General features: G+C 34.5%; 2 protein-coding genes across 3 annotated transcripts in view; both read left to right on the top strand.

Moving 5' to 3' along the window:
* The window catches only part of LOC126972003 (uncharacterized), a 577468-nt gene that overhangs the window by 52277 nt on the left and 497954 nt on the right, over positions 1-27237 (top strand). The gene's annotated exons all lie outside the window — the stretch shown is intronic.
* LOC126972004 (protein tamozhennic) lies at positions 877-25602 on the top strand. Of its 2 annotated transcripts, XR_007731021.1 has the most exons (8): positions 877-1230; positions 4227-4393; positions 9739-9938; positions 12177-12356; positions 14429-14561; positions 15357-16490; positions 17851-19251; positions 19365-25602. XR_007731021.1 is itself a non-coding variant. In XM_050818530.1 (7 exons), the coding sequence occupies exons 2-7, from the start codon at positions 4249-4251 to the stop codon at positions 18174-18176; spliced, it is 2118 nt and encodes a 705-aa protein (XP_050674487.1). In that variant the 5' UTR covers positions 877-1230; positions 4227-4248; the 3' UTR covers positions 18177-25602. The 2 variants fall into 2 exon arrangements, 1 of the variants encoding a protein (XP_050674487.1); XM_050818530.1 differs by having other exon boundaries at positions 17851-25602.

Raw genomic sequence — 27237 nt, forward strand, 5'->3', positions numbered from 1 at the left:
TATGACATTTTTAAAGGTTGGACATTTTTATGGGGAGGAAAGAGAAACGCCTAGAATTCGTTTCTGGCACTCGCCGGCCGCTACCGCGGCCCGCTACACTCGGCTCGTGCGTTGTTTTAACTGTTCTAACATAACCTAACCAATTTTTATAAATCATAGTGATAGAGAATTGGTCCACGTGCTACTAATCTTATTACAATACACAATTTTCAAGAAAATAACGAAAACAATTACAACATCTGAACGGGTAAACACGTAAATAAAACACAGATCATAAATTTGAGTACGCAATTAAAAAATCAGACAAATGTGTTATGATAAGTTTTTTAATACATAAAAAAGGAATCATAAAATAAACAAATAATAATAAATTATGTATTTCTGAGATAATTAATAATTATTCCTAAAGTCTTATACACCAACAGATAGTAGAAATAGTCAAGTCTTATCGCATTAATACCCTGGATGCGTAAGAATTCTAATAAAAATATAAACAAATACAAGTGCTATTTTTTTCTAGTTTTTGCTAAGGATTGACACTATCGATAAAATTTCATCGATATTTCGACTTCCCGAGTTTATTATGTTTTAAACTGACTATATATTTTTGGAATAATGTGTTTTGGGTGTTCCTTTATTGGGTGTGCTACTGAGCCAATGTCAGATTGAGGTAGGCTACCAAGTAATGAGTAAAGGTACGGTGTTGAAGAGCATTCAGCAGTTAGGTAATAATCATATCCATAGTTTTTAAGATCATGTGGCAGCGAATCACATTATTGTCAATGTCAAATTGTCAACGTTGAACGTAACGTAATTATTATATTCTCTTTGGTTGAACGTATGAAGTAAGAAGTCTGAAGGTGAAGTACGTTTGATTGATAATTGATGTACCTACCTATGTGCTAGTGGCTACTGCCTGTCGAAGTGTTGAGCTCTGCGACAAAATAATAAAATAAAAAGTGCAATCTTCAAATAAAGTTAATATATACGTTTTAGAATGAAAATACAATTTTAAACTTTTTTCTATTTAAATCGTGGTACACCGACTGTCCTTCAAAGAGTTAAAATGTATTATTCAACACATTTAAAAATATTATCATATGTGTCTCCGAAAACTAGATCATAGCTTTGATATTTTTGGTGTACTGCTATTTTTGTCCGCTCTACATTTAGTGCATTGAAGCAATTACATGTCATTTATTATGAAAAATAGATAAATAGACTTAACAGGTAAGCTTTGTTTTTATTCTTGAGTTAAAAATTACCATAACATATACGCCAACATTCTTTGAAAATTGCGCACGCTTATAAATATTTTGTTTATATTCTCTGTAGCGTGTATAAGTTGTAATTGCTCTATTATGCATAATGTATGTTATGCATCGAATACCTACCTTCTTCAGTGTTACACTCTTGGTCAATAAGCTATTTACAAACTATGCAGATGTTTACATTTAAAAAGTAATGGGATAGTCATATTATGTTACACTTATGATAATGGGCATGTTGTTGATTTATCAATGTGTTTTATCATACTGATAAACAAATAGTGGCAATGTTTATTTTTTAATTGCTGCCAATGTTAACTTTCCTTAGATTGATTTGAATGATTCATACCTTAACCCCATACTAAAAGATTTTATATTCATTTAAATTACTTTCATAAAAGTTTAATAATTAATGTGGTCAAATACACTTTAACTACTCTCAAACAATAATACACTCTACTATACCCATTTAAATCATTTTACTTAGTTCTTATTTGATTGTATAATACAATGATAAATAAAGAAATACCTCACTTTTCACCTTCACTCTCTTAATAGTAATAATAATCATATTGTCTTATTAATAAACAATATGAAAAGTTACTCCAAGCTTAAAATTACACCCGGTCACATAATTCTGTAGTAATAAAGTTAAGATAAATACATAGTTTTAATTTTGGAATAACTTTACTATTTTTTATTAATTGTGTTTATTAATAACACAGCTAGCATGCAATTTATAAATCATACATTTTTACTTAATATGATGTTCAAAATTTGTCTATTATCAGATTTAAATATGTATTAATATATTGAAAAAAAAAAATTGTTATAAGGCTTATTACAGTTTAATAGACTTCATTATATCATTAATTGGCTATTTATCAGTGAAATAGATTGTGAGAATCAATTAAATTCTTATTGTTAATAATTTCTATTGATTCTCTGTTATTATATTAAATATGACCACAAAAAAATTTTTCTCTCTTCTTATTTTTGTGTTCTTGGCTTTTTCTCAGCTGAGTCTCAATAGTTTAAAATTTAGCTATTGTAAAAAAATAATTTTGATAATTTTTTTTTCCCATATAAAGTATTTGTCTGAAAGAAAGAATACAATGGATGCTTTTTAGATATCCATATCTGACGGAAAATTTACTCTTTACATCTAAGTTTGTTTATTTTAAAATCATTAATGGTGCAATAGAAAGAACAGTTGATTCTAACCATAGTGTCTCATCTCCCACCACATATCTATGTTTTTTCAAATTCATATTATGTGTGTATCTTATATCTTTAAACAAACAATATATATATATATAATCTGAATCCGGAAACGGCTTCAACAATTTTCATACATTTTTATTTCATTTTTATTTTTCATGTTTTAATGAGAAATAGCTACAATAACATTAGAATATAATGGTAAATTTCTCAAGTATATACAAGACTATAATGGCTCAGACGGGACATTGGGTGACCCGGAAAGCAGAAGATCCCGGTTCAAATCCAGATGTCCTATTCATTGTTTTTTGTTCAAGTTTTGTACATTCTTAAAAATCCGAGCAAGGCTTGGTCAACCAGATATTTAGTGCTCTATAAGGCCAATTCTTTTGACTCTTGTCATTCCCTTGGTGTTACAAGAGGGTATGGGCAGTGTAGTCACAATCCATCATGCATTTTTGTCCACAATTCCCATAAAAAAGCACTGCATCAGTATGTAACTACATACTTTATATATGAGTTTATGTTGTATGTTCTTTAACAATTGAAATAAATTCAATGGCATGACTCATGGATCATTGTACTGTATGCATCATTGGCTGATAAACTAGATTATTTAATATGATAACAGACAGTATGCATGATACTTTATGTAACTTTTTTTTTTTTATGTAATAGGAGGGCAAACGAGCGTACGGGTCACCTGGTGTTAAGTGATCACCACCGCCCACATTCTCTTGAAACACCAGAGGAATCACAAGAGTGTTGCCGGCCTTTAAGGAAGGTGTACACGCTTTTTTTGAAGGTACCCATGTCGTATCGTCCCGGAAACAACGCACAAGGAAGCTCATTCCACAGTGTTGTAGTACGCCGAAGAAAGCTCCTTGAAAAGCGCACTGTGGAGGACCGCCACACATCCAGATGGTGGGGATGATATCCTAACTCGTTGGAATATAAGTTATAACAATCATAGATTTGCACTTTTCTGGGGTATAGACCATCATGATCAATTTTAATTTGTCAATGTTAGCTAGTTTAATATTCAATTTACCAAGTAGCTAATTCCAAGAGTGGCTGACTGTTTATGAGTTGTTAATAAAAATAGTTGAAATATTTAGCGAATATGAATAGTTCTGTATTTCTTTATTTATCAATGTATTATACAATCAAATATGAACTAAGTAAAAGGATTTAAATGGACTAGTATAGTTTTAGTCTCTGGACGGATCATATTACTATTATTACATTCAGATAGGGCTGGATTGGATACTTAAATGACATTCATGTCTACAGTCCATATCATAAATTTAATGAAATTTAGTACATATATTACATTATTATGATAGTTTTCCATATTAAAGCACATAATAATAATAATATCAGGAACAAATATAAACTTTATAATCATGTTGTTGCTCTACAAAAAATTCTGGAAATAACTGGTACTTTGTGAAGTTTATTTGTTTTAAATTTCAATGATTTTAATTTTTAAGTGATCTTCCCCACTTCCCTGAAAGTTAACACATATTTTGTTGCCTTTAATTCAGGCATAAAAGGCATTTATTTTCTCAAAATTGATTCCTATAGAATTCTTTTTGATGTCATTTCTGATAACTACTATATACTACTACCACTTCGGAAACAATGATTCAACTTAAGCTTACCATTATTCTAACCGTTGTGATGTCATTATACGTAAATCTTAGCATGTTAACTTGACTCTGACATTTATTACAGCTAGCCAATTCCAGTGAGTGTAATGGTTATAATGTCGTGTGTTGGCATGGGCGATGGACTGAGGGACCGGCTCCCTGGACTATGGAGACGCATTGAGGATGCGCACTACAGTTATCTGGAGACCGATGACAGCCCAGAGAAACTGCAGCAAAAGAATAAACTGGAAGGTATGTTTTACAGTTGCTGAGTATCAGATGATTTATAATGAGGCAACTAATACACAGCTACATATTGGTTCCTAAGTAATCTCTCATCAGAAGGCTTGGCGTAGATTGACTGGGCTTCATCCATTTGTATCAACCTATACATACAACCTCTCTTTTATTGGTGCTTTAACCTGGGCCCATAATACTTCATCCCTGATTTTTCCATTTATGTTTGTGGTAGGATTCATAAGCCAATAACAGATGTGTTCAAGATAATGTCCCTCCAACGAGGAATCAATTGTTGTTTATTACAGGAAGGACCATATTATGTTATTACTTATTTTGGTTTGTCAGCTCTGAAGCTACAGTGTTTCTGTTGATAGTCATATGCCTGCGCTTTATGTTATATTTCCTCTTTCAGTGTTTTTAGTTCTGTGTAATTTTGTGGTAGTTAATAGTAGGTGCATTTGTGATGATTCTATAAATATATATATATATATGATATATATACTTCCCCAATCAAATCGTGAAAGAATACACCTAGGTCCACTTTTCTCAATACCAACTTTAATATTTGCCCTTTAAATTTGCTTCATTAATAATTTATTTAAATTGCAACTTTCTACTTTCTTCCTTTCTACATGGCCACACCAATATTTTCTCTATCCCTGTTACTATATTTTCTGTAACTGTTTTTGTTTGTTATTAAATCCATCTGAGAAAAGATTTGCTATAATATTATGATAATTTAATTAGGTTCAAAAAACTTTTAGGTACCTTAACAAACGTATTTACGAACCCCTAAATGTATCCCACGAAATTTCTTTAGTACAATCCCCTTGAGGATAGGCGAAAGCGACAGCATCTCACAGTGCAAAGTCTGAGAGACGAAATAGATGTGCCGAGTTTGCATGATGACCTATGTAGAATCAGCAATTATTGAAGCAGACAGATTGTTCGCACCAACTCACCTTTATCGAAATATCTCTCTACTCGCACCACTCTTCTCGAAGCCAACCCTATTTGTGATATATTTACGGATGGATGGCAGACGATAGTAACAGAGTATTTGTGTTTTTGTGTTTTTGTAAGAGGGGTTGGATTTTTATGTATTAGTTAATAACACTACATTTTGTTCTTTTTCCTTTTATTTGTGTACATTTTAATATTGTAATTGTCTTATGCGATTTATCTTCATATATATAAATCCAGTGTCCTGATGTTCGTTTCTTGCGAACTCCTAAACTAATGAACGGATTTTAATGGGGATTACTTCATGGAGTGCAGTTTAGTCAAACTTGAGAGATATGAAAGTTTTTATTTCGATTTGAGACCCATAATTATTTATACTTCCAATATTTGTTTTGGATGGACATATTTATATTATGTGAAAATTATAATGACGCACGGTCTGAGAGTTCTGCTGTGAAGCATATATTTTTACGAAATCATTCTTGATGTTATGAAATATTATAGACAAATTTATAAAAATATAGTATTTTATTTATTATGTACGGAACAACGTCTGTAGGGTCAGCTAGTTAATGTATAAATATGTACATAATTAAAATGATATTTTGCTTTTTTTATGACATTATAGCGATAATAAAGCTAAGAACTGTATGCTATCAGTATACATTAGATGATAATTAAATTGGTTATGCTCTGATTAATAACTGTAGGACGTCTTGTCTGACTTATTGCATTTGCACGCTTACAACCACGTAAATATTTTCTTGTTTGCTAATTAGGCTTGCGGTAAATATAACTAAGTTTATTAAAGAATATTATTTTTTTTCTTCTGAACAATTTAAATCAGCAAATATTCAATTTGTTATGTTTTTTAAGTGATAACCCTCACTTCTGGGATTAATTACACAAATAAAATTTGAAAACAAAATTTTATGAACGATGTGGGGCTCGAACCCGCGACCTCTCGCGTTCCGTGCGAGCGCTCTTTCCGACTGAGCCAACCGTTTGAGTTACGTATCGTTCATAAAATCTTGTATGCTTTGTTCAACTCTCAGGTTGTCGTTTCATCTACAGGATCTACTTTAAGATTTGTAAGTACACTCGCGCGGTACGCGAGAGGTCGCGGGTTCGAGTCCCACATCGTTCATAAAATATTGTTTTAAAATTTTATTTGTGTAGCAAATATTTAATATAAATCATTTGGGTCTATCTTAGATAAAAAAGAGACGATAGATTTTTTAATAATAGTACTTAGGATTCTTTATATATATCTTGCTAGGAAAGAGATAAAATAAATCATTTTAGAAATATCTTATCTACACGAAACGGAGACTAATGAGTACCAGAAGAGGAACGATAGGAATCTTCATTTGTTAATCTAAGATTAAAGATTATCTCGTTATCTGATAATTTAGATAAGACGTGAACTTAACCTTCGCACAAATCTATCGCATTTTTTACAATCTATACTTAATTAACTAATCTAACAAATGAATTTATTAAGGCATTTATTTTCTCAAAATTGATTCCTTTAGAATTCTTTTTGATTTCATTTATAATATACTAGATACTACTACCGCTTCGAAAACAAATGAGAGAGAAGAAGCGGCGCAAGAAACTCTCCCAGCATTATTTTTTTACGCTTTTACGCATTTTTAATGAAATATCTAATATTGTACTGTCCTTGCTATTGTTATAAAATAATCATAATCTAGTCCCAGGCTGTCGGATCACATAGATATTCAGCTGGAGTAAGTAGTAGGATTTATGACAGAACCATTTTTTTATAAAACATTTAAATTTATTTATAGATACAGCCTGAACAGTGGCTGGGACTGGGAAAGTTAAAACATTTACTCTTAAAGCTATTATGTATCTTATGAAGTCTACTAGCAACAAGCAATCCCTTATGTCTAGTCGGTTACGCGAAGTAGATCCAGTAGATGAAGCCATAACCTGAGAGTTGAATAAAGAACAAGATTTTATGACGATACGTCACTCGAAATGTTAGCTCAGTTTGAAGAGCTCTCGCAGGGAGCACGAGAGGTCGTGGGTTCGAGTCTCGCATCGTTCATAAAGTTTTGTGTTCAAATTTTATTTTGTGTATCAATCCTAGAAGTGAGTCGCTTTAAAAATATAACAAATTGTTTACTTAATATCATGATGGTATTGATCTTATATAAAAAAATTATGACCTAGGTTTAAAAAAAAAATTGAATTAGGCGTTACTTTGCGGAAATCCATAATTATATATCTGGCACGAGACACTCAATGTCTCGTGCCAGATATATAATATATATTTTGGCGAGACAACACGTCCTGAGGATGCCTCGTGTAGAGGCGAAACACTTGTCGAATTGTTTTAAAAACAAATATTGGCGGAATTAACACTAAAGAAAACTTAAACCATTTGTATAACTAGGTTTTAAAACCAAAATATGAACTAGATGATAAAGGAATCGGCCGTAAAAACGGTTTGGGAAAGATGGCCCCAAATACATATAAATGTGTCGCTATTTAGCTGTATAACATTAAAAATAGCTACCGGCGAAGACTGTTAAAGTTATGACGTCATCTAAAATTGTCAAATGGTGCAACTCATTATTTGCTTAATTACATTAACATGTTTGTTATTGCTAAAGTTAGTTCGTGCAACCCAGCCTTAGTATGGTAGAACAAATGCTAGCGCTCTGTTAGATAACCTGTCTTATAAAAATAAGATATAGGAATAGGATAAAAATGATCCGAGTTTCTTTTTTTTTTGGTACATAAATATTTTATTGTCACTAACGCTGTAATTGTGGATATTTAGTCAAGATTTTTTTTTTCTAATTCGTTATGAAAGAGCGAGTTTTAATGCGTGTTCTGTCAATAGATAATTACGTCTCATGATTTCACGCGGTTTTTTACACAGCTTTGTCCATTGAACCTTTCTCTAAGTCAGTTATAACGTTGAATTTGAATTAAAACATATTTATGTGGACGAGTGTGAATTTTATTTAATTGTGTATCTAGCGTTATTAAGCACATATAGATATCGATGCGGCAAACAGTCTAACAAAGAGATTTTATATGCGAATATTGCACAGATATATCATCATCACATATATGGTATGAAATACATCATTACTACGATGTCAATAAAACTTTTGTTTAAAATAACACATTGCTGAAATGGAAGAGCGGAGACATCTGGTACAGGCATTATTTGCCTTAAAGGTGACTCCAGCCACTAGCTGCTGTAAACGTATGTTTTAAAGAGAAATAAATAATAATTATTATTATATAGAGATATGGGTTTCATTAACAGTTTGGTTATCAAGGAACCATCTACCAACGAACAAACAGACAGTGGAATGAACTTCCGCTCGAGGTGCATCCAAGTCAGTGACTACCTTAAAAAGCGTTCATAACTTCCTTAAACAGTGGTTATACGTTTTCTGTTGATCAAAAATAAATATGAAATTTTGTTCTCAAAAAAGGTCTTTTAATATATTTTAAAGCTCGCAAGTCAAACGCCTTCATGGAAATGAAACCTATTTGTATGAATCGTAGCCTTAAAATTGCTAATTGCACAGCACAATTAAGTAAGCCCAATAAGTTATATTTGTGTCAAAATTAAGTTTAATATATTCATACATTATAAAATTAATTTTATTACTTTAAATGAGCAATTCTTGTATATGTATAATCTGAATCTCGGAAACGGCTCCAACGATTTTCATAAAATTTTGGAAAAAGGGGATTTCGGGTGCGATAAATCCAAGTCTAGCTAGGTTTCAATTTAAAAAATTGTAGATTTATTCGTGTTTTAATGAGAAAAAGCTACAATAACATTAGAATACAAAGGTAAATTCCGCCACTATATTCAAGGCTGTAATAGCTCAGATGAGACCTTTCGTGAGCCGGAAAGCAGAAGACCCCGGTTCGAATCCAGATGTCGTATTAGTTTTTCTTTTGTTCATGTTTTGTACATTCTTAAAAATCCGAGCAAGGCTCGCTCGTCCGGATATTATTCAATAATACCACAAAAAATTGTAGGTACACTCTCAAATAAATACTTTAAAATATTAACATTTATGGTCATAGAATTCTTTTAAACAATAAAACCATTTATCTAATAGCCTTAATTTAATTTTTTTCTGTATTAGAGATTGATATAACGATCTGAATTTTTTTGGAAGATGGTTAAAGATTTTTACACATAATATTAGTGTTATTTTGATGAAGCATTGATTTACAATGTGGCATCAAATCAAATCGTTGAATCAAAAATCCATTTTATTATACACATAGTAACTGGATGAAGTCGGAATGTATCGCCAGTTCCGTTTGGCCTTGTAGTTACACTAGTTTTGTACATAAAACCTTTGAAAATATTAATAATTTTGCAGGATACATAACGGACTACTTATCTCTGGTGCCCCACGAATGCAAGTTCGGTCTTTCGGAGACTGGCAAGGTGTTCCAGCGTACCATCAACGAGTCGTCGGAGTACAGCGCGTATCGGGCCAGTATCGGTTGGGCAGCGGTGGCAAGATATGCTGGAAACTTATTGGCACAACCCTGGCGGAAGGAGTATAGGGTTATTAGGGTGAGTTCTGATACAAGCTTAACTTATTATATAAAACTGAGCGACTTCGATAATCTCTTTAAATCCCGGTAGCTAATTTAAAAACCAAAATTTTTGGACGATGCGGTACTCGAACCCGCGTCTCTCTGATTCCGTCAGGGTGCTCTTACCATCTGAGCCAACCGTCCAAGTGGACGAGTGCGGGAAAATTTTTGGTTACAAATTTAATTTGTTTAATTAATCCCAGAAGGGAGGGATATCACTTTAAAACAACAAATTGTTAAAAAATCCTTGTATGTGAGACGGTGAATATAATAATGATAAATAAGTGTAACATATTTCGTGAAAAAAATCTTGTTATAGATCGTTCTAGACCTTTTTTTTTCAGCGGTGGTAAAGGAACGATGACTTAGGTCTATATTCCAGGAGGCGTTCTAATATTTAGCCCGCGATCAAGTGTCGTTTTTCAGTTTGGACCTTTATTGTTGGCCACTGTTTTGTCAGGCATGTTTAAGTTGAATGCATACCAAAATTTAACCGTAGACTCTAGAGGATCTGACAACATTAAACATAAGTATGTATATGCGGACAGCGAGTCTTATTTTTGGGAGTAAAAATATTATGAAACAATACTAGAAATAAATTTAACGATTCGGCTCCTAACTGTCATATTATCGAAATTTTCTTATTACGAATTTTTATTGCGGACAAAATTAAAGCTTTATCGGAGTTTCAATTAATCCTGAAACAATGGCGTGTGAGAGAAAAGCCAATCGTATAATCGGATCGTTTAAGCATAAAGAGATTAATATACATATCCATATTATATTTAGATACGGTTAGTGGATTAAACTGATAATCCAATAATCTCAATGGAACTATGTGCGTATTTGTCTTTAAAAGGGACAATTTTCTTTTTAAAACGAATCATGTTAAGGTATATGATAAATATTATGTGAAATTTAAAAATTCTATGAAAGTAGCTCTGTCTGTCTGTCTATTACATCATACGAGCATGTCTATTACGTACTCTCTTTCACGGCTTAACTATTCACCACTTTTGATGAAATTTTGTATGGAAATAGTCTGATGTTACGGGATGAATACATGTCATCCCAAATATTTCAAGAGTTCCTGAGGAATCGCGTTATAATTCGTATGCACGTGTCTTGATATAGACTTAACTGATTCACTTATTATTTCGCGTTTTCGACAAAATTACTATTGAAATAATGTTGCGAAACTTTAAAGATTTTTATTATAAACCAGCAAATCATCGACAGTCGACATGTTTGAAGCAGCTATGACATTATTAGTACCATTTTTTTAATAGAATAGGAGGACAAACGAGCATACGAGTTACCTGGTGTTAAGTGATCACCGCTGCCCCCATTCAACACCAGAGTAATCACAGGAGCATTGCCGGCCTATAAGGAAGGTGTACGCGATTTTTTTGAAGGTACCCATGTCGTATCGTCCCGGCAACACTGCTCAAGGATGTTCATACCACAGCTTTGTAGTACGTGGAAGAAAGCTCCTTTAAAACCGCACTGTGGAGGACCGGCACACATCCAGATAGTGGGGATGATATCCTTACTTGTGGCGTGTCGTGCGAAGTTGGAATTCGGCGGCAGGAATCAGGTTATACAGCTCTTCGGAACACTCCCCGTGATAAATGCGGTAGAAGACACAAAGAAGCGACATCTCTACGCAACGCCAATTGATCCAGCCGTTCACAGAGCACTGGGTCCCGACAATTCGAGCTGCTCTACGTTGCACGCATTCCACCATTTTATTTAGAATTCTATGCTCACGTGGCAGTGAGAGGAACTCTGAACAGTGAGACTTACTTGCTTTACTTGATTTGGGTATATATATTTTTTAATATAATAGAGGAGGCAAACGGAGACAAGAGTTTTGATTTTTTTATTCTTGACATACCCAAGTGGCACTTTGTGTTCTTCTGGTAAAATGAATATCTTTGACAGTGCTACTGCATTGACCCTGGGTTCAGGCTTGTCTGATAGCACTGATTTTTCCGGAGAGAGGCCATTTTTCAAGAGTAGCAAAACCATGGTTGAGACCTGCTACCGGTGGGCACCGAAAAGAACGGAATATCTTGCAGCCATATCAACAACAGACTCTGCAGCGGAATCTGGATCGTCCAGCGAAATGTTATCGAGTTAATATATAGATAGAAGATACTCCAACTCGAAATATTTTCGAGTTGGAGTATCTTCTATTCATTCATTATTACAGTTGTACTCCGGTTTCTTCAAACACGAGGTGGAAGCGAATATGGTAGGAGCTGAGACGTTGCTTCAGGCAATGGGCTACCGGCCCGTGGGCGCCGGCCGACTCGCGCTCGACGGACCCATCTGTCCAGACATGGCCGCCGCCATATCCCGGGACGCGCTCATAGCACAGTGCGAGTGTCACGTGAGTGGACCACATTAAAATAATTATTTGGTTAAGATGGATGGATGTAAATTGTATTTCAATTAATATGTATTTCATGAAATAGCCTTACAGATTCTATGGCCAAATACACAAATATATTTAACAATTGCACAAATTAAATTTGTAAACATAATTTATGAACGATGCGGGATAAATTTTGTAATACAAATACTTCTGTGAGAGTTATCACTTTAAATATATACAGCACAAAATAATAAATTGGTATACTAAATATATAGACTATTATAATATATTGGTGTACTAAATAGACATAGTGTCATGTCTTACGGAATTATATTGTGGGGTAGGCCTGCAGATATTGAAAACATATTTGTGCTGCAGAAAAGAGCAATTCGAGCAGTCTATAAAATGCGTTCAAGGGATTCATTGAGTGAAAAGTTTAGTGAAATAAATATTATGACAGTACACTGCCAATACATATACGAGAACCTCCTATACGCTCATAAAAATATTAGCCAATTTAAAAAGAATAGTGATGTACACAGTGTCAATACTCGAAACAAACATAAACTCGCAATTCCATCTACTAGGCTCCGTAAAATTGCTAAATCTTTAAAGTGGATTGTGTTATATTTTATAATAAACTCCCAAATGAAATTAAAATATTACCTATTAAAAAATTTAAATGTATCGTAAAAAATAAATTAACATCTAAGGCCTATTATAATGTGAAATATTATTTGAATGATAAAGATAGTTGGAATTAATGTTCTAAATTTTGTTAATGAATATTGTTATACTCGTTTGAATGCTATTGTAACTTTTATACTTCATCCTGACTTACACTAAATAACTTATAAAGTTTTACAGTGAATAAAGATTTTTTGACTTTGACTTTGACTGTAAATTATTCGCATGATTAATCTTAAAACAAACATAAATTCTTTAAAGTTGTCCAATTGTAAGTCAATTGCAACAGTGACGGACGAAAACCAGCGAAAGGCATAAACTTACAATATACTAGCGTAAAGACAAGAGACTTAGAGATAGAATTTGTTATTTTATAATATTTACTTTAATTTATTTGCCTCATGTGTTTTAAAGACTTAAAAGATATTAAAATTTAAATTAAATACGGTAGGTTATTTAATTAATTAAATATATATATTACAAAATTAATTTAATAGTAGGCTGTATAGGTCTGAAGCCCAAGCCTAATATCAATGTCGTAATATTTAAAAAAGCGGCGGGAAGCAAGTCTTGTTTTTTCGTGCGTTTTTCTTATAAAATTGTTAAAAATGTCCATGTTATACTACTGTTTTATTTCCTCGCAATCTAAATGAAAAGCAGAGTTTATATCTCGTCCACAAAAACAATTTAACCTCGACATTACTATCAGTTGCATTTGCGTTCGCAAAGTTCTACTTTCCCACACGTTGACAAGAGCGTGCGGGAATGTATGAAACTAATTATAGTGGTCGAACTTTGCGCATCTTAATAGGTAAAAATAGTATAGGATACGCGTGCGCACGTAGGTCATCCTGCACTCGCTTCGGTCGTGCGGGAACGGCCTAATTTGCGCACTTGTATCATATATTGAATATTAAACCACTAGCTAACGCACACATTGACAAATCGATATTGGTCACTCACAATCGGGCTGTAAGGTCGTCTATACGATACGCTAGTGTATTCCAAGTCTATGGTCCGCCTATAACTAGCAGTCCGTGAAGCATGCACAAGCACACTCATGTTCTTTTGTTCGCTGTTTTTCGCCGTCTTTTAATATGTAATGTTTTTCCGTGAAGCAGTAATGTGTAAACATAACTGTGTTTCGGTCTGAAGGGCGCCGTAGCTAGTGAAATTGCTGGCCAAGTGAGACTTAACATCTTGTCTCAAGATGTCGAGTGCAATTGTAGTGCCGCTCAGAATTTTCGGGTTTTTCGAGAATCCTGAGCGGCACTGCATTGTAATAGGTAGGGCGTATCCATAACCATCAGCTGAACGTCCTGCTCGTCTCGTCCCATATAAAATCAGTGTGAGATGGTAAAATATACTCGTAATTGTATTAATGTCAGTAGCGTTTTTAGATTATGGCCCAAATATGGGAGAGTGTGTGGGGCAACGGCGGTCGTGTTTCGTGGAGTGACATCGCCCGGGACCGAACCTCGTACCCGTCTGACGTCAACGCGGCGGCCACCAGACTCATTGGCTATTCGGGAGGTACTGTATAGTCATTTCAATAATTTAACAATTTTGTTTATGCTTACGTTTGAACTTTTGTAAAGCATTCAAGGAAAACAATAATAGTATTCTACCTCAAAACACTTTATATAACAGATATTACAATTATACATTTTTCTCCTTATTCATAATGGTCCGCTAACTTTAAACAGCCGCTTAGGAGTGTTTTTTCTCATTCTGACTTAGGTCAATAGAAGGAGACAGAGTGAGAATTAGCAATGCTTTAAGTTAGCAGACTATTATGAATAAGGGGGTTTAACTTTCATAATATATATACACTGGTTATTATTTAACAACAATTTAACACTGCAGAATAGTTAGTTCAATCCCGAGTAAGACCCTTCGCCATCTCCTCTCCTCTACTCGCCTCACACTTCACACCGCTACACTAGCGCCCCCTCTTCCACATCCGCTGCTTACTTCTCGTTGCACTTTGTTTCTTAGTAATAAAGTATTCTAGAGCCCGGCGAGCGAAAGTTGGCACTGGAAAAGGGCGACAAATTTAACAAGACAAGTAAAAAATAACTGTGAACGAATTTTAATGATATTTTAAATGAACATAGTTTATGATGTGGAGTAGGTAAAAGGCCACTTTTACCATAAAGACATGCTTTTCTAACAGAATTATTACTTATAGTTACAATTTTTTTGTTACAATGAAAATATTATTAAATTAATTTATTCTCGCACTCAGAAGTCAGAACATATATTTTCATAACATATATTAGGCTTCCTTCCTTCTTTCTTATAATGTTATAAAAAATATTATTTCAGAAGCGGAAATATACTCAAACCTACCCACGCCTTCGGAGTCGCATCGAACTATTATGAACAGCTACCCTCAACAATGCAACTGTCCAGATGAACCCATACAACCAATCATGAACCCTTACATCATGCCGAATATGATACCCCCCCACATGTTGTACCCTGTAAACCCAGAAATGTCTCATCAATGCAACGCGGTACCCATGATACCCCAATATGGCGTGCCTTGCTACTACCCCGTGCAGGCACCATACATGATACCTACGCCTGTTTATACGCCCATCAAACATGCCACAAATGTCCCCATTAATGGTTACCCACAAATACCACACTGCAGGTATCCCTCAGTACCGACAGGGCAACTCATAGAAATTGACGCACCTTACGAAAATGGCAGACATGAAAGGAAAGACGAAAAAAGGCATAGACTAAAAGATACTCATAGACATAAATCTGGATACAGCGATGTGTCTTTGCCAAGTATAGCTCGGTCTGACACACAGCCTGCACTCAGTAAAGCCAAGGAAGATGGTATGGGTACATATGAAAGCTGGGACTACGTTTTCAGAAACTTATCCAAAAAGAATGAGGCTGATAACAGAAGCGGGTTCTCGCAATCGTTGGACCGAGATTCGAGGACGCTAGATAGAATAGAAAGAGAAGAAAGAAGAAGTAAATACCAACCGACAACACTAGATCTTGAAGACGGTTTGCAAGCCTTGAACCTTGACAGATCATATGATGAAGAGATGTATCGAACAGCAAAAGTAAATGAGAACTTGATGAAGCTGAAACAAGAGCAGGAAATGAAAAGAGCGAGGCAGATAGCTAAGAAGCAAGAAGAAAAGAAAGTCAGGAAAGTTGAACCAATCGGTCATCCCAGCGCAGACGGGTTGGTAACACCTAAAGTAGCTCCTGACAAGGTTAAACTGTTGACAAAGAAAGATATTAAAGACAGGAAAGACATAATAAAAGTGCAGAGTTCAGTGAATGGGCAGGTGTCGAGTAGTGAGGTGAAAAAAATTAAAAAAGTGAATAAGTTGGTGGCATCTGATTTGGATAAGCAGCGAGAGATTGACAGACGAAGCAAACCAATCGAAAACGGAGTACATAAAGCGCAAACATCAATACAGACGCCTGGTAAGTTTTTTTTTTATGAAAATAAGGGACGAGACGAGCAGGACTTTCAGCTGATGGTAATTGATACGCCCTGCCCATCACAATGCAGTGCCGCTCAGGATTCTTGAAAAACCCAAAATTCAACCAAATTCTTGAAAAAAAAAAATTGTGAGCGGCATTACAATTGCGTTCGTCACCTTGAGACACAAGATGTAAGGTCTCATGTGCACAATAATTTCACTAGCTACTTTCAGATTGAAACACAGTAATGTGTACACATTACTGATTCACGGCATAAATAGGTGCCGTTGTGATACCCATAATCTAGTCGGGCTCCTGTAGCCTCCCACTGGTGAATTTTTCTTAGCAACTAATTTCTTATGTCAGCTTTCAACGAAGTAGCACTATGGGTTACTAGATATTATGTGTTCACACTATTATTATACATTTTTTTATGGGAGAGTAGTATCAACACCTGATGGTATGTGATCACTGGGCTCATATTTCGTAACAGGAGAGGAATCACAGAAGCGTTGCCGACTTTAAAAAGCGTCGCCTTAACGTACGTTTTCCAATTCATATGAGTTGGAAAACCGAAAACACATTTGGTATGTGGCAGACAAGGATTGAACCGGTTGCAGCCGGTTCTGCCGCCGGCTGGTTTTGTACTGTCAGATAAACCACTGTACTGTACTTTCCATCAGAAAAGGCACTTGTCCGTTGCCCCCTCTAATAACACATATAGGCCCCATTTCTTGTTGTGAGTCTTTATTATGTTAGGCCTGGATATTTCACATACCATCTTGGTGAACCTTTTATTTCTGATGCTTTCTTATGTAGCAATAAATAAGTGTTGCAAGAGATTGTGGGCGGCGGTGATCACTTAACAACAGGTGACCCGTACGCTCGTTTGTCCTCCTATTCCATAAAAAAAAGCCTTATGATGAAGCCTTTCGAATGGTATCATAAAGTTACTGGGTATTATTTTTGCTTGTGTAGCGGATTCAAATACCGGTTTAACCAGGCAATATTTTAAAATCTATGTATGCAGTTCAATTGTTTGTAAATTTAAGGCATTCTTTCAGTAAAATGTTACATATCTACAATATTTAAGGTACTTCCCCTCGATGTGGCATAGTTGTGGGACAGCCTGTATTTTAAATTCCCCTGTGGGGCGTGCACTTTCGGATTTTCCAAACTATTTATTTTTATTTCGCAACATAATATGTGTTTTAAATTACTGAATTTACCATATTATGTTCGGAAAATATTGAGCTCGTGAGAACATTAACGGCCACTCTTTTTAACCGACTTCAAAAAAGGAGGAGGTTTTAAAATACCTCGGTATGTTTGTGTTTTATACATTTTGTTTTACTTTCAGGTCCAAGTACCCAGTCGTATGATCTCAAAGCCCAACTAATAGTATCACTTGACGAGCCCGACTCGCGATCACCGCCGAAAATAGCCGAACGAGAGAAAGAGAAGGAGTTGAAAAGAGACAAGTGGCAATGTAGTACGTGTACTTATTTGAACAGGGACGCTCTTCAAGCGTGCGAAATGTGCGGGAAGTCGAAACGAGGCCCGGAAATAGAGCCTCTGACGTCAGGGGGGAGGGAATGCCCCGCCTGTACCCTCGTGAATAGGAGAGAGGCAAGAGTGTGCGACGCGTGCGGCACTAGCCTGCAACATTGCCCGACTTATATATAGTAGACCTAATCTCTGTATATTTAAAGTTGATTTTTGTTTGCAAATGCATTATTATTCTGGTCTAAATATATTTAATACTAATTGTTGTAATAAATGCCTTATATTCTTACACTTAGGGCGTAGTTTCGTGTGTAGATGTGTTACACAGTGATCTGCATAAGTTAGGTAATATAAAAGGACTCGTTGGTCTGCAAAATTTACCGAATATAATATATGTAGAATCTATTGTTAATTTTAGGGTCAATTTTTGTTTGGCAATATTGCCAATACTGCTATATAGCAGCAAATTTAAATCTTATAAATAGACAAGAATTCCTTTTTCGCAATATCGTATCACAAATGTGTATTATGTGCAAAATTCCATAGAAATCTAAACAAGAAAGTAATAGAAATGTTATTAGTGGCATCTAGCACTAGGTATTCCTTAGAGTTTGACCGTTGCCGATGTACACACATACATTACATTGCTATGTACGCTTGCAACGCCCCAGATATTCAAGGTCTTAATGGGGAATACTCAGGGATTTAATTTAGAATCCCATAGTGAAGAATGATTATCCCATATATTTCATATACTCAATTATGTATATATTTCATTTAAAAAAAAACTAGTAATTTTGTAAAAAAAATGTAATATTATATCTACCGGGCAAATGAGATTTAACATCTTATGCCTCAAGGTAATGAGCGCAATTGTAGTGCGGCTCTGAATTTTTGGGGCTTTCAAGAATCCTGAGCGGCACTGCATCTTAATGGGCTGGGCGTATCATTTACTATCAGATGAATGTCCTGCTCGTCTCGTCCCTTATTGCCATAAAAAAATTGATTGGTGCAGTTGCAGGTTGTGGAAATAATTGCTGCAGTTAGATAGACTGAAATACTTGTGGACCCGTCAGACGTTGTCCTGTACACAAGTCTTAAATTTGAATAATCGGTCCAGCCGTTAGGAGGAGTTCACTACCATACACATGAGCAGGAGAATTATATTATATGGACGGAATTGAGAATCTAAACCAATCTCAATTTCACTAGAACACACCAAACAATCATCAAAATCGGTCCAGTCGCTTAGAAGGTAGTTCAATTGTGAATCTAAACCATTCTCGAATCTACCTGAAGATACACACCAATCTCAATTTCACTGGAACATACCAAAAAATCATCAAAATCGGTCCAGTCGCTTAGGAGGTAGTTTAATTGTGAATCTAAACCATTCTCGAATCCACCTGAAGACACACACCAATCTCAATTTCACTGGAACATACAAAAAAATCATCAAAATCGGTCCAGTCGTTTAGGAGGTAGTTCAATTGTGAATCTTACCATTCTCGAATCTATCTGAAGACACACAGAAAGTTTCATTAAAATCGGTGCAGCCGTTTATGTGGAGTGGAGTACACAAAAGAAATATATATCTATCAAGATATCAACATGTTTTTTTTATGATTGCCAGTGCGAATAATTCTAAAGCACTACTTATATACATACATGTTTTACGCGCCTTTGTCACTTCTAGAACATTCTTATTTAGATTTCTATGGTACATACCTCTTTGTACTTACTATACTAAATACCAATCTCTGGCCTACAGTGTTTGAATGAAAATACTGTATTTTTAGCGTGTAACGATGTTACGCGGGGTGATGTAACATATTATTTATATTCATATAAAATTGTGGTTAATGAAATGTGTTTTACCTATAAAATTGAAATATTTTTATACAAAGTTTCATTTAAATACTTGTGTGAATACATAAAAAAATAGAAGTATTACGTGCCTACATAAGTTAAAATTATTAAAATACCTAACGTATTCTATTTAATGCCTTATTGGTTTACATTAACGTTGATGTTTCATTGGCTTTGATGTTACACCACGGAATATAAAATATAAGTAACTAGAAGTACCAAGCAGCTTTCCTGTGTGTGCCATAGTACAAAATTACACCATATTTTAAATTTCTTAATAACGAAAACGCGGGTCTGGTATTATTCTATTATTATGATGTCAGTTCGTTATCGAAACAAAATGCGCTGCAGTGTCATACTTGTTACCTTACTTACTTACCTTTACACACCTTTATGGACCTCACACTCTCTTACAATAAAAAAAAAACAAGTTTTTCGTTACAAAATCACTCTATTCGTAGTTTATGCATAATGAAAATTATTTTTTAATTCAGTTGCTCAAAAAGTGGCGTATTGCAGGGACGTATAGCGATCGGGATGTGGACTGATTACATACTCGAGTTTTTTATTTTCCGAACTCGTGCGTTCTCTTTCCCAACTGTCAAAATAATGTCTATTAAAAATAAAAAACCAACCACAAAATTTTTACAAAAAAAAAATTCATAGAAGTTTTTATGATTCATGCAAATATTTCTAAAAAGAAGCTACTAATTTGTTTCGATATCAGATTTAATGATTTGATTCAATGAGTTAGGTTAGGTTTCATTTCACCTCATTAAATTTCATTTTCATTTAATATCAATAAAAAAATCTACTGAAGACTTGGCTGTATGGGCATAGTTGCCTACCCTGGGTGAAGAAAACAAAAAAAAATCTCTGCTTATATTCTTTTACGGTTGGTGCCATTTTCCATGTTTAGTTAGTTGAGTTTATAATAATAATAATATAAGCCTTTATTCAGACAAGTTATACAAAGTGTTTTACTTAACCTAGAATATTTATATTTTAAATGAAATTTAAACTCCCTCAACAACCTTGTCTGTTTGCCTATTGTGGGCAAAGACCTCCTCCAATTTCCTCCATAAATTTTAGTTGAGTTTAGTATGTTTTTATTATTCTATTGAACTGCTTCATTTTTTCGCAACTGTATTAAAAGTAGTAGTTCAGTACACGTAAACTTGTTCCGACTGTCAACCCTCACCTGCGGTTGCGCCTCGGCTCGGGTAGGCATTTGTCGGAACTCTTTGCAATGACAGGCTTTCCGCACTCGAAATGAAATATAGTATTCTACTTTTTAGTTTGGTTTCCCATAAAAGCGTGTTGTTAAGTTTTTTTTGTAACTTTTATTTATATTTGATAGTCTTAATAAAAGGCTAAAGACGCATTTATAATGAATACTAGCGATTTATATTATCATCGTTCTCTTTGTACTGCAAAATATATATACATTTAAATTTAAATTTTGTATTCCGTGTGTTAGTTCGTAATAGATCTGCGTTACTTCTGTCACGAGTAGAGGCAATTGCGGTCATTGACCTTTTACTACCTGTCTCTGTCGCTCGCGTCCGGAGTATTTATTGCTTCCCGAACGCCTTGTATTAATTTTAATTATTATTTTTTATTTTATACATTTGTTTGTTTAAAGCTGGAATTGGTTTTTCTTTGTATTTTATTGTATTCCGCTGATTTTTTTTGATGAAACACGTTGCTTTTATGTTTTTTATTAGCTTATGTATTATTGATATTAATTTATTATTTTTCATCCAACAACTACGAAATGTATTATACATTTAAGAAAGTCTCTTCAAAGTCGAACTAAATTTAATTCAGTGTATATATATATATAATAAACGCGATAATGAGCTTAGAGTTTTCAGGATATTATTATTGTAGATTAAATATTAGATAGATATATTGTTTTGTAAATATTAGATATTTCGATGTTTAATATTATGATTAAAAATATTTATTTTTATAAAATAACGTTAACTTGATGTATTTGATTATGTTTTCGAAGAGACGATTGGAAAACGATATTTTAGCATACCCTTTTGCCTATTTAAATTTTTAAACAGTTAATATATTCGTGAGATATATCATCTCATGGGTCTGTATAATATATACTTTGTATATGTGTGTAGTATGGCGCAGTGCGATGTAATCGCCGTTGTATCGCAGTTAGCTACATTCTCAGTCATTTTGTATATGCGTTTCGAATTGATTCATACGGTCACTGTTATGAGTAGATTTTATTTAACACATCCTTCGTTCGCTCTGATATTTTCCATAAAATGTACTAAAAAAAACTAAATGCAGCATTGGGGTCGACTCTTAGAATCGATTGCGCCTCGCGTGTTGTGATAACGATTGCATTTTGATGTAGTTCTTATACATACTATCATAATATAGGTGTTTTTATACAGGTGGTTTGTTTAAGTTTCGGTATCTGTGAAAAAATATGCGTTAACTATAAAACGTATAAAAATTAAATTATTTTGGGCCTTATGAGGAAGCTCATTGTCGCTCAGAGGGCAATGGAGAGGGAATGGAGATATGCTCGGAGTTTCCCTGCGAGATTGAATCAGAAATGAGGAGATCCGTAGGAGAATCAAAGTCTTCGACGTAGCCCAAACGATTGCGAAACTGAAGTGCCAGTGGGCAGAGCACATAGGTCGACGAATAGCAGCAGAAAAGTCCTCGAATGGCGACCACGTACCGGAAGACGCTGTGTTGGTAGGCCCCCCACAAGATGGACCGACGATCTGGTCAAGATCGCCGGAACATGTTGGACGAGGGTAGCGCAGGAGTGGTCGTCGTGAGGATCTTTGGGGGAGGCCTTTGTCCAGCAGTGGACGTCTTCCGGCTGATGATGATGATGATGAAACATTCATACTTGTAATAGGCATTTTTATTTGATAATAATAACTGTTGATGCCAGTAGAGGCTAAAACCGATTATAATAACGGTCTCTTATGCGCAGATGAGCACTATAGGAGAGCCAAGAGTGTAATGATCAATACACACGTTTCATGTAATGTTTTTCAACACAGGGGTGTAACGAAAAATAAATTTATTTTAAGTATTTATAGGTATGTATTATCCCATTTTTGCTTGTAATAAATTAAAAATATATTTTGATGACAATTGTGATCGGTTTTTAGGTGTAGTTCGATTTTCGCCTTTAATGCTTTAATCTAAGAGTAGTTAATTACCTGTAGCAAGCTAATTTAGGAGGTAATGAGTAGGTATAGATATGTGGATAGTTAAAATTTCTCAGAGTGACTTACATTAAACAAACATTTGGCAAAGCATCTTTATCTAAGTTATAAATTTATACTGTTAATTCGATTCTTAGAATCTATCGTTGTTATTACAAAAAAGTTGAAAACGTGTTGAACACTTGTTTAAAAAAAACTTTTATTACAAATCCGTGTATTTCTGTTGTTTATCGTCAATCTTTAGACGTCGCTTAAATAGTGAGACACTGCTTAACATTTTTTTTAATTGTTTAAATTATTTTATAAATTTAATAAAAAAAGTTTTATTCGTTTGTGATGTCACCACAACGTATATCAATAATTGAAGATAAATGTCACTAACTAAATAGAAATAGATAAATAAACAATAATAAAAAGAGTATCATTAGGTATTAAAAAAAATTAAAAACCATTTTTATGTACCACCAAGCAATTCAGTTAGTAGAAAACTTTGTATTTTGTGTTATGTTGATGACTATGGATGTAGTATTTTATTTCCTTTAACATAGTTGGTTACGGTTGGCAACCCTAGGTATAATTGAAAACCGTGTCGATAAAATTCGAGCTTTAATTAAAGTTGAATATTTTTCACGACTATTTATAATTCGAATTTCGTTCCTCAAGTATATTTAAATTAGGTAAGAACTAAAGCACTGAATAATTGGATGTAATTCCAGAAAAATATTCCAAACCACAATCATGTCGAAATTGAGTTAAGAACACAAAACTGGTCTCGTGATTCATATTAACGGACTCACAAAAAATGGCAGCCCCACTCTTTAAATGACATCATTACTTAGTAGCCCAACCCACATGTATGGAATACACCACGGACTAGTAAAAAAAGAAGGACTCTGCGCCGTGATTAGCAAGTGAAGCACCTTTATGCTAGTGTGTGTGCGGTTACGGGGTGTACCAGAAACACAATTTTTTCTCCTTTAAATAATCATATATCCACAAATACTTTTATAGTATTGTTGTTACACTTTTTCACAACGCACGACGGCATTTTTTAAATATTTTATTGCGACGCAAACTGATCTGTCACAGACGATGGCAACTCTCATAATGGCGGCCAATCGGCTTGTATTAGTGTAAGTGTATGCCTGGGGCTATGTATTTACACGTTTACCGGTTTGTTTTGGTGCCTCACTGTTATGTAAGTTGAGACGGAGTCCTTCTTATTTTACTCGTCCGTGGGATACACTAATATTTATTTAACTCTAAACACGAATTCCTTAAAATGTGATGTTTGTGGCTTGGAACGTTTTTCAGGAACTAGGTCCAATTATATTAGCAGAGAAAATGTAACACGTGGTGTCACAATACTTACCGGGCATCCATAAATTACATGGCACAACTGTCAACCCTTCATTTTCCCTTGCTTTGTGTCACTCGTGAGTGATTTATACCGAATCATTCTCCCCCGTACGCTCGTTTGTCCTCCTTTTCCATAAAAAAACGGTTCGCTAATAGGCTATTTCATGAAAAAGTTTAATTATTGTTATTATGAAGTATTATTTTGAGAGGTGCTTTTGGATTAGAATAATATCAAACCTTCGTTTACAAAATCTAGGATGCGACGTTATGTTTAGAATTTTGCGTTTTGACTTCACAATCCATTTACCTTTTTCTTATACAAAAGGGGGCAATTCTAGATCAGGGTACTAGAGGCCAAGGCGCTGTCCTTTAAGGTAGGTAATGTATGCTCTTAGTTTAAAGGTAAAAGGCCTTTTTACTATGAAAGGCTAATTAATATACTCGTCGGCTCATGGCTTAAAGAAACAGATTTTTTAATTTGGTTTTCCGACTGTGATACTACGTTGAAATTTATTTGTGTAATGCCTGAAATCTCTTAAATCGTTACTCGTTGTAAAATTAAAAAAAAAAAGGTTATTTCACGCACATGTTTATATTATTTTCTCAGCTAAAAGAGAGCTGATGTATTAAGACATAAATACGCTCATATATACATAGTGTTGATTTGTGTACATATTAGACTAGTAAATTATTGAAATATTTATAACAAGAGAAGTATCTATAGCATTATGTTTGTATGTAATTCATAGTCTAAACATGTTTTTGGTTAAATAATGTAAGGGCAAGCTGGGTAATTGAAAACGAGTAGGTAAGTGAATTCTCATATTCGGTTTACAATAACAAGAGCCAAAATAGGTAATTGAAAATGGGTAATTGAATTTTCAAAATCTATTTTCAATTACATGAGTCAAACTAGGTAATTGAATTTTTAAACTCTGTTTTCAATAACAAGAGCCAAACTAGGTAATTGAAAATACCCATTTTCAATTACCTAGAGTCACTAGATGGATTATTCAAAGTTTTCATTTACAAAATACAAATTGTGATTTGGTTTTCTGGTTGTTTTCAATTACGCAAATTATGGTTATATTTATTGTAAAGCTTCATGTTATGTGTTGCTCTTGATGTAAATACAGATATTAAAGAGATAAAAATTCGCAGTCCCATTTTGTTTTATTAGGAGACATGACTGATAAAAAGGGACCACCCATTGGTCCCTTCACCATTGTTACGTATCTCTTCCGGGGATATTACGTGACAACAGCCGACCAATCACAGCGCGTCATTTCATGGGACGAGGGTATAAAAGAGCGGTTTCCGGCTCATTTGATTATCTCAGCGGATACTCCACAGGGAGTGCCGCTTGCGCCTCTCTCTCCCCAAGAGAAGGTCGCCTTCGATGAAGGCTTAGAGGGCACCTGCCCAAAGCCAACTGCAAGTGGTGTGTAGTGGGTAGGCACCTAGGTTTTCACGTGAGTCCCACATAACCAACGCAGACTTAGGCTGCGTTGGTATGCATGAGCATTCACCACCTCCCTCCCGTCGTTATCCCGGAGGGTAGCCTTTCCCCTTTGTTTGGGCGCAAAAAAAAACAAAACTCATTTGATTCAGTCTTGTGCCAGATTTTGGCGAGCCAACATGTCCTGAGGATGCCTCGTGTTGAGGCGAAATACGTTTCGAATTGTTCTAAAATACAAATATTGGCGGAATTAACACTAAAGAAAACTTAAAACATTTGGATATGTTCACGTGCCAACAATGGCTGAAGACACGCTAGGGACATGTGGGTCGTCACTGGTTATACATAATATGCCAATGTTATATCAACCTAGAAAAAATTACCTGCCCTCGCAGGGACACTTGCGCATTGCAACAAAGGCATACCTAAGTAAATAATGTATTTTATCTACACCCATGCTTTAAAACCTCTACTAAAGATTCTGAAACAGTTATTGCCAACATTAAAACACCCAATGTTCTAATAACCATTACATCATCCAAACGAGTGTTGTAATGTTGTACTGAATTTCATAACAACACCCCTCTGTTTTTTTTCGATCCCTTCATGCGCAAAGCGTTTCAACAGACAGTCACATTCTTATTGCTCGATGCGTGGTATCCGTATGAATTTCAAAAAAAGAACATTTTCGTTTACGCGCGTTCCACACTACCAGAACGCCGCGCGCCTTAAATCCACATTCGTGTTTTAATACCTCTTATTACACAACAGTTGCATAAATAACTATTTTAACACACTTGCTTGTAAAGTCAGCTATTACATTCACATATATACATGTAGTGAACAAAAGCATTTTCAATTTAACCGGGTAATACGGTTGTTTTTGTAAGAACAAAGAGGTTTTATGCCCCTGAATTTTTTTGGAATAAATAAATGTGTCCCTAATTAAGAGGAAAAAACATTAATTGCTATCAAATTATTTATAAATCACAGTAATTTGTTATAAACTATATGCATTTTATCTAATCTTATTAACTAAACGTTACCGAGATATATATATATATACCTAATAATATGTAAGTGATGCCCTTAAAAACCAAGCGATAAGGGGATATTTTATAACTATAACCACGTGTAAGATTGTTGAATAATAATTCTTATCATGTAGGGTATCTCTAACTTTTATGATACAAAGTTATCTGTTCTATGTGTATTTGCAGAAATATATGATAAACTATTTGTTATTTATTATTCTCAATCTTAATCAAAATTGAGTACCTTGACTTAACACTAAAGGATCGGGAAATATGCCGTGACGGAGGTAATAGTTTTTGTT

The sequence above is a fragment of the Leptidea sinapis genome, chromosome 25 (genome assembly GCF_905404315.1).
Source record: "Leptidea sinapis chromosome 25, ilLepSina1.1, whole genome shotgun sequence".
NCBI classification, from domain to species: domain Eukaryota; kingdom Metazoa; phylum Arthropoda; class Insecta; order Lepidoptera; family Pieridae; genus Leptidea; species Leptidea sinapis.

What these genes read in the sequence shown, in the direction of transcription:
- LOC126972004 (XM_050818530.1), top strand. Translation starts at nt 4,249, where the DNA reads ATGGTTATAATGTCGTGTGTTGGCATGGGCGATGGACTGAGGGACCGG. An exon ending in TAGCACAGTGCGAGTGTCAC is followed by an intron (nt 12,357 to 14,428) that starts GTGAGTGGACCA and finishes TAGCGTTTTTAG; the next exon opens with ATTATGGCCCAAATATGGGA. An exon ending in AACATCAATACAGACGCCTG is followed by an intron (nt 16,491 to 17,850) that starts GTAAGTTTTTTT and finishes TTTTACTTTCAG; the next exon opens with GTCCAAGTACCCAGTCGTAT.